The sequence below is a fragment of the Sebastes umbrosus genome, chromosome 23 (assembly GCF_015220745.1).
Source record: "Sebastes umbrosus isolate fSebUmb1 chromosome 23, fSebUmb1.pri, whole genome shotgun sequence".
NCBI classification, from domain to species: Eukaryota; Metazoa; Chordata; class Actinopteri; order Perciformes; family Sebastidae; genus Sebastes; species Sebastes umbrosus.
The window spans coordinates 18026913-18035947 of NC_051291.1; the positions used below are offsets into that span (position 1 = coordinate 18026913).

The following is a 9035-nucleotide window of genomic DNA, read 5'->3' on the forward strand; positions in this document are numbered from 1 at the left end:
CCTCTGCCTGACAATATAGGGTCTTTTAAACTTTAAAATTATGAGATTCTGTCCCTCCAAGTGTATAAAAACAAAGCTACCAATGGACTGACATGTTATTCTTTCTGTTGTCTAAAGTTCATTCATCTGTCTTCGTCATCCGCAGGTCCAGATGTATTTCTCCTGTCTGCCAGAGGAAAAGGTGCCGTACGTCAACAGCCCCGGAGAGAAACACCGGATCCGACAGCTCCTCTACCAGCTGCCGCCGCATGACAACGAGGTAGAGATAATGAGAGGGAGACGGTGACAGCATGGGGGGTGTGATCAAACAGACATGCCACCTTCTTTATGACTTATTAAAGCTCCTATGGGGCCAGTAGGAGAATCTTAAAGCTTATATTTTCGTCTTTCAAATTTTGTCAAAATCTGATCAATGTGTCAGAGATGGTGCAGCTGAGGGATGGATGGATGAGATGAAGAAGTCATGTTAATTTCATGAACTGGAACTTTAGCTAAACTTTCAGTACAGTCCGAAATGTGTCTGTACTGCAACTTAAACTGAAATTTAATTTGTTTTCATCAGTTAAAGCTCAGCTTACATTTCAAGTGTTTTCACCTCTTACTCTTTAATGACAGCTCATCTGCTTTCACTTCACTTATTCTTCAGCTTACTCTTCAACTACTTTCAGGGCTAACATACAAACTGACAATTGCTTACATAGCTTAAACTTGAAACTAGAAAAAGCTAAATTTTCTGAAGAATTTTTTGATTTTTTTCTGTGCTTGCTGCTGACATTTTTTGCAGAAACTTTTGAAATAGAATAAATACTGAAAACAGTTGAAGTGGCGGTAGAAGCGGCAATCCAAAATACAAATATTGAAAGTAGCTACCGAAGTGGAAATTCAAATGAAAGTGCTGGAAGAGGTTGAAGTTTCAGTAAGTGCAAATGCTGAATGAAGTTGAAATGAAAGTGCTGAAAAGGAGTTAAAGATCCAGTTTAAATTCAAGCACTGAAAGGAGTTTAAGTGTCAGTCAAAATGAAGGGGATCAATAAATCTGGAAGTGTCAGTTGGAAGTGAAAAGAAATTAGTGCCAGTTCAAGTGTAGAAACTGACAGACAGTTAACGTGTCTGTGGAAGTGTAAGCACTGAAAGCAGTTGGAGGGAACAGTGGAAGTTGTTGGGAGTCAATCTTTAAATGCTTTCACTAATTACACTTCAACTGATTTCACCTGCTTTAAATTCAACAGACACTTCAACTGCAACTCCCATAAAAATCTCACATGCAAAGTTATGTTACATTTTAAGACATTTTTAATATGTTTACAGACTCAAGCACAGTCACATTTTCTTCAGAAAATGTATTATTTTGAATTTTATAGTAATGAGGCGGTATTGTTTTTGGACAAAGTTATTTTATAGCTGCTTGTAAACAACATTTAAGAAGTTTGGCTTGTTTGTTGAATGCAAAAACATGTCCTGAAAGCAAAAAATATATAGTTTTGGTATCATTTTGGTATCAAATTGACAATAAGAAATGTATATACCCAGCCCTAACTATACTATAAAGCCAGCAGCTGAGTAAAGTCTTACCTTGTAAAACTAAAACAATGGCCACATTCCCTCAAACCGCTCTTGTGACAGTAAAGCACAGGCCAGCCTCTCTCTGTACAATCGCTTTATGGCGTGTAAACCAGCACTCCTTTCACATCTGTGTTAATAGAGTTTACATTAGGAGATATGGTGGAGGGGTTATCACCAGAGGGGAAGGGTGTGGTGGAGGGGGGGGGGGGGGGGGGGGGGGGGCTCCTGTCTGACAGAGGTGGTCTCTGTATACACACATGGAAAATACACAATAGGAACACTCACAACACACACAGTGTTTGACGGTGCGGTTTTTATGATGTTTGCCGGCAGACCTGGTGGCTGAGGGCGCAAACTGCCGGAGGATTCCTGGCGTAACTGTGGTTCGAAGGGGATAAACACTCGGTGTGTGTTGTTGTGTGTGCGAAAGGGAGAGACAGTGTGTGTGTGTGTGTGAGCTCACATGGCGGCATCGTTTACTGTTGTTTAGAGAACAACCGAGCTGGTTGTTAGGATATTCTTCGTCTTTTATCTAGGCCTTCATCACCATCTCTAAACACAGAGGAAAGAGTTTGTGTATTGCTCACGCCATCCTTTCAACGCAGCCTTGAGGGGAATTAGCTTTAATTAAACCCCTTTTTCCATCCATATATGGACTATATATGGTCATATACTTCCCAAAAAATGCAAGCAAAGATGAACCATCAGCAGTAGTGCTAAATCGACCTCTCTGTGCTTTTATTTTGTCAACTCCACTCATCTCTTTCTCTCTTTTTTTTTAACCAGGTGCGTTACTGCCACTCTCTGACAGAGGAGGAAAAGAGGGAGATCCACATGTTCAGTGCCCAGAGGAAGAGGGAGGCACTGGGGAGAGGAACACCCAAGATCCTGCCCCGAGCTCTGCACCACACCCGCTGTGAAAGTGTAGGTACCACACGTGGATACCCATGAGCATACATGCATATATATGCACACACCGCTTGCGTCATTTAGGGCTCATATATAGCCATAAGGTATGCAAGCAGTTGTGAGGAAACCAACTCTTAAGTTATTTATATCTTGAGCAGCTATAACACCCACCAATCCCATCCCATCCCAACGCACAGCAGCCCCCGAGGCAACAATCCCGATTGGCTAATGCGATGGTTTTAATCACGGACATAAACCTCCTCATTAGGGCGAGAGGGGAAGCGGGGGAAATTGGGGAGGCTCGCGCTCAAGCCGAGCGGAGAAGCCAGTTCCTTGCGAGGAATTCGGCACATTTCCTGCCGCACCATCTATATCTCAGCATGACATAAAAAAAAAAATGTACAGGTTAACAAGTAATTCTTGCATAGGGTCTTAAAAATCCTACTTTTTTCCCAAGCAGGTCACAGTATGTAGCACATTATTCCACATCAACTGGTATAATTGCATGCAGCTCAGCTCAGTACATGCAGCTGGTTTTAAGACTTTTTTTCTGGAAAGGAGTGGACATGTTTCTGCATCTGAATGTCCAAAGCTTTTAGAAATCTAAGCTATATTTTGATCAGCTTGCTGAAGGGAACCTTGACTTTGAGGAAAAGAGAGATATTTAGCTGTAGACATGCTAGTTGATGTCATAGCGAGCTATGTACAAACACAACACTGGAAAAACTAAATCCTGACCTCTGTTTCCGACTTTTGCGATTTAATCATAACATCCAGTGCCATTCAAGCCGTCCTTAATCATGTTTCTGAAAAACTTCCTTTCGATGCAACGGACGTAAATATTAGTGTTATGTGGCTTCCGGAAAATTGAGCCCTGAACAGTGAGTAAACCACATCCTCTGCCAGGCATCCAAGGAGTGCACAGGCCGGCCACGTTAATTCCCCCGGACAGGCAGACGATGTCTGTCATCACTCAAACACAGATGGTGCCACAGTGATGCAAGGTCACACACGCTGAAATGACATGTGTGCATGTGTATCCATATATACTGTATGCTCTACAAACACACACAACCACCCTCTGGACATTCATACGCTCATGTAACCATTCATACACATACCGCACATGCTCATGTATTCAATAGGATATATCACGGAGACGTAGGTGTACACACACATGTACACACACACACTTTGTTGGGCTCCAGTTTCCTGGTGGGGGACACACAACACCGGCAGTATCCAAGGCCCCCTGTCTGTCCACCCTGGTAATAATGGTTAACAGCTGGGCATGCTATCCCGTAGCTGCCCATGGGTGTCTCATAGCTCTGCTGGGTTATATAAAGACTCGTGATTGCACATTCAGACATGCTCTTACGATCTGTGTCGAGTCATACGATCTTTTGACTGAGGACCAAGGCCAGCGTGTTCTGTTCAAGCTTATGGGACAAAAAAATGTTGTCCAATTCCTCAGCAACACCCAATGAATTTGTTGTCCCACAACCTTTGTTGGTATAATAGGAGGGTTAGATTTATCAGTGTATTGCTCTCAAGTCAAACCATTCACTTTTAAATAGTTATTTTGCATCTGCCCCATGTTAACACAAAGAGTTCTACTCATGAAGACACTGGGTGGGGTTGTCACAGGTGCAGTCAATCATTTTTTAAATATTTAAAATTGCACTCTCCATGTTGCTGTATTTGTGCTAGGATTGTCGTCACTGTAGGATTCACTGATGTGTTTTGAATGGATCATATTCCTTTGGCACTTGCAGTATGATCACCTGTTGTTTGGCTTCTTTGTTTTACTGCAAATGTAACAACAGTTGATATGTGATATTGTCAGGGGAACGGGGAGAGGGACGCAATTGCGGACCAGAGGAATCTAAAAGTTAATCCCAAAGGTTAACCACTAAAATCAATTTAAAGGGAGAGGGGAAACACCAAATGAAAACAGGCCTAAAAGGAAGGCTTCCTACACTCAATATATATTGAAAAGACTAAAACTAAAATGCCGCTGCTGAGCAGCTGACTAGAACATAAATGAAACAAAAGAACCAGCGAAAGTAGGCCAAACAGACCTAACCCACTCTAAGAGACTCTGAGAAGAAGCTAAATGGTGAGCAAATCCCACAGATAGGTTCAACGTGGTACTCCTGCAGATTCACACACCCCTATACAGATAGAGCAAGAACAGGACAGCACTCTCACTACCTCTGACAAAGAGACAATGAGTCAGCACCTGAGCACTGAAACCAGGGGTAGATATAGACTTCAACCACCTGAACCTCATCAGGGACAATCAGGCTCCACAGCTGCCTCTCCTCAGAGATAATTAACCCATCCAGCCTGCTGATTGGCAAGTGACCCTCACAGATATATTTTGAATAGTTATCTCCATAATCTCTCTTTTGTTTACGTTGCAATCCTTACGTGTCACAAGCATCAACTGTACAGCACATTTAATTTGAAATGTCATTCCGTCATGTGATCGTCTCTGTTTATCTCCACAGTTTCCCTCTCAAGGTAGCACACCAGATTTATTATTAATACGAGGTCATAGGCTCAATGGTTAACCCCTACGCATTGTAAGCTACTTTATAAACTGCATCAACAAGACGCCTGAAATATAAGTCTAACGGATCATCTCTTGTTTGTGTTCGATTGTCAGTGTGGCGGAGGCATCAATGGAGGGGAGATGGCGATTTTTGCCTCCAGAGCAGGGCCGGGCCCCTGCTGGCACCCAGCATGCTTTGTGTGTGGCACGTGTCAAGAGTTGCTGGTGGATCTGATATATTTCTACCAAAATGGCAAGATCCTATGCGGACGACACCATGCTGAGCTTCTCAAACCACGGTGCTCTTCTTGTGACGAGGTAAGACGCAGAAATAGTAGCACTTAATGTTTTACAATGAATCAATGGCAATGTCAAGTCCATAGAGCTCCGCGGAACTAACAGCGGTATGTGCATCTCCCTTTAGATTATCTTTTCGGATGAGTGCACTGAAGCAGAGGGTCGTCACTGGCACATGAAACACTTTGCTTGTTTCGAGTGCGAGACGATGCTAGGGGGGCAGCGCTACATCATGAAAGATGGCCGGCCCTACTGTACTTGCTGCTTTGAGTCACTGTATGCAGAGTACTGCGAGGCCTGTGGTGAAAACATTGGTGAGTTCTATTTGTGAGGTGATTGATTTATTTGTTTCTCTTGAGATTAGAATAAAGAACTAAACGTTTTATACCCAAGGTCGAACACAATATCCTGCTGATGTATTTCTTTGACTACTTGTGTAGAAGTACTATATCTAATCTTATGCTCCTTTTTTCTCCATCCTACGATCCTTTAGGTGTTGACCATGCCCAGATGACCTATGAAGGTGTGCACTGGCATGCCGCAGACCAGTGCTTCTGTTGCGCCCAGTGCAAGACATCCTTGCTGGGCTGTCCCTTCCTACCAAAGCAGGGTCGCATCTATTGCTCAAAGGCCTGCAGCCAGGGGGAAGATATTCATGCCTCCGACTCGTCCGATTCGGCCTTCCAGTCTGCCCGCTCACGTGAATCACGGCGCAGTGTTCGCATGGGGAAGAGCAGCAGGCCTGGCGAACAGTGGAGACAGTCGCAGCTGTTCAACCCCCCCGCCGCCGTCCCCTCATTTGAGTATAAGTTTGGAGACGGAGAGGGTGATGGGGATGCTGATTGCGACATTGGCATCGTAGGGCGCAAGCTGGCCCGTCTAGGCCTGGAAGAGGAGAGGTTCTGGAGGGAGCGGGATGAGCAGGATGCTGGTGGAGAGGAGGATCCAGAGGAGTGGGCCCAGCATGAGGACTATATGACTCAGCTCCTTCTCAAGTTTGGTGACCGCGGGATGTTGCATCAACTTCAGCAGCCAGCCCTAAAATCTCCCAGCCCTAGCAGTGACAGAGGCAGGCTAATGAGTGTCTCTGACCCCTGGCTAAAGCCTGATACTACATCTATGGGGGTTACCGCCTCCTCTCCCTCCCCTGCCAGTCCCACCCAGAGCCAGACTTCCAATCAATCCCGAGCCAACAGCCTTAGCCCTGGACTGATGAGCAAGAAGCACCTGCCTGAAATGTACTGGGCCCAGTCCCAGGACGGGTTGGGCGACTCAGCCTATGGGAGTCATCCAGGTCCTGCCAGTGCCAGAAAGATCCAAGAGCTGGAGTTAGACCAGGATCAGGACCAATCTGGGACAGGAAGTCGGGCCTTCTGGCCAGACAGCAGGCAGTGGTATGACGATTCCCTTGAGTGTATCGCTGATGAGCTGAGGAAAGCCGACCAGGGTGCTGGAGACTCCATGGACTCCCTGGCGCTCTCAAACATCACTGGTAAGGAGACTGCTGGTTGTATATGTTCAGTAGAAAAAAATGCTTTCTTTTTTATATCGAACAGCTGCTTAAAACGTGTCTCTCATGCTTGTTCATTTTAGGTGCATCAGTGGATGGAGATGGCAGGGATAGACCAATAGTCTACACCCTTGCCATACCTTGCCAGGATCCCTCGGTGGCAGATGACTGCGAGAAGATGAGCAACATGGGGACCTTTAATTCATCTCATCTTCACCACAGTGCCAACTCTCTCAACCTTAACATGGAGAAGGGAGACGAGGAGGTAGCAATGGCAATGAGAGGAGGCCCAGCAGGAGGACACCTCTCATTGTCCCCAAATTCGGAAGGCCTCCCTTCGTCCTTTGTCCATGCCCCAGCTCTGAGGAGGAGCAAGTCCCAGTCCAGGCCTCCACAGATGGTCAAGTTCTCAGAAGACACTGTGGACAATGGATATAATGATGGATTTGATGTCAATATTAGAAGGCATCCCATGAGTGAGAGGCCACAGCGGAGGGCGTACTGCCCAGATGAGATGGGCCGAGACAGAAGCCGCCCAACAAGCCACCATGGGCGCAGCAGGCAACACCACCACCGGCAAGGCCGGCCCCACAGAAGCCGCAAAACCCGCTCGGACAACAACCTTCACATGGTGCCTTTGGAGAAAGCACAGAGGCCGTATGAGCCCCAGCAGCAGGGTCTGGTAAACCCTCCTTGTGGTGCCATGCTCCATCCTGCACACAGGCTGGCCTACTCCCAAACCCGATCTGACTATATGCTTCAGGGCTCAGCTCAAGGAGACCCAAGAGTCGAGCATTTCATGGGTCTCTACAGAGACGAGGATGACTGTTGCTCTACTTGCTCTTCCTCATCATCGGACTCTGAGGAGGAGGGCTATTTCCTGGGCCAGCCAATCCCTCAGCCTCGAGCGGCTGGGCGCTACTACGCCGAGGACTACCCTACAAGGGTTACAGCCCTCTCTCCACAGAGCCATGGCTCACAGACTGGTCGCAGAAAGAGCCACCGCTCCAAAAACTGTATCATCTCTTAACAGCTCAGAGTGCATTTAAATTAGAAGCTGCGCCACACCAAGCAATAAAGTCAGATTTTCTGATCATATGATGGTTTTTGCGGATCAAATTTGGGTGTAGAGGCAGTTCCCATGTGCACAGACAGCGTATTATGCCCCAACAGAATGTGCATGGCCAAATGTCAAGATGCATATCAAATTTTAAGCCCAAATCTACTGAAAGAAGAAATCAATCCAAACTGTTAAGACATCTGTGTAAATTATAGTCAGAAAATCTGTTTTTGTGTATGAAAATTTGGCCTATATACTGGGTCTTATTGAATTTTAGCACTAAAGTGATGCATGTAATGGTACAATTTGGAAGCCTCTTTCTTTAGACCAGAATGCAGAGTAGGCAGAGTGGCGACATTAAACTTTTTCTTTCATTTCAGCATTTGCCATTAAGTTTTTTCTTTTTTTTTAATGTTCAGTTAAACGTTTTGCAGCAATATCTGTGTGTGCATTACACATTGTACACAGAGGTTGATAAAGTAGAAAATGGAAACAAACCAAATACTTATTTAATGCATAATAGTAAAAAATGATAATGTATATATTAAGTTAAGATTTTAATACTGGTATTTTTATATCCGTGGTTTAAAGAATTTTCTTTTGAAGTGTATGAAAAAATAGCAGTCGTTATGGTAAACAAACAGACCTCGTTAATATTTTATGAGAAACAAAAGAAGGTGCCACTTCATAAACTGTGTTCTTCACAGTTAAGTGCCATGTTACTCTGTAACAATGTCTTATTATTATAACATATATTCCGCAACGCTCACTATTGGTGTACAAAAGATGAAACGAATGGCAGTAACACCTGCTTTTTTTCCATATTCAGCTGAACTGTTCACTACCCTTGCTCTGACATAACCAGCTAAATGCTTTATGATGTAAAGACGCTTGTAATAAATATTTTTTTCTCCTCTCAAAGCTTCGGGAATGATTGTTCTTTTTCCTCATGTTTGACATATGTTCATTTTCTAATTACATTTAGTAACCCTCAGATTGTAATGGTGTTCTTAATAGTGAGATGCATCAAAGAGTTTATGGGATGGGCATCTATACTTTTATGATATGGAAGTTGGAAACCATTTGCCAGCATGCATTTTAAATTTTAAGAAATGAATGCATTGGAATTTCAAAGTGAG

At 44.5% G+C, this 9035-nt stretch overlaps 1 protein-coding gene across 2 annotated transcripts in view; it reads left to right on the forward strand.

Moving 5' to 3' along the window:
• prickle1b (prickle homolog 1b) overlaps positions 1-8817 on the forward strand; it is a 31027-nt gene extending 22210 nt beyond the window's left edge. For both annotated transcript variants that reach the window (XM_037760440.1, XM_037760439.1), the window contains exons 3-8: positions 146-259; positions 2350-2487; positions 5144-5347; positions 5454-5640; positions 5820-6818; positions 6920-8817. In XM_037760440.1, coding sequence (XP_037616368.1) covers positions 146-259; positions 2350-2487; positions 5144-5347; positions 5454-5640; positions 5820-6818; positions 6920-7866 — 2589 coding nt within the window. In that variant the 3' untranslated portion in view covers positions 7867-8817. The remainder of the gene's footprint in view (positions 1-145; positions 260-2349; positions 2488-5143; positions 5348-5453; positions 5641-5819; positions 6819-6919) is intronic.
• The last annotated feature ends 218 nt before the right edge of the window (positions 8818-9035 follow it).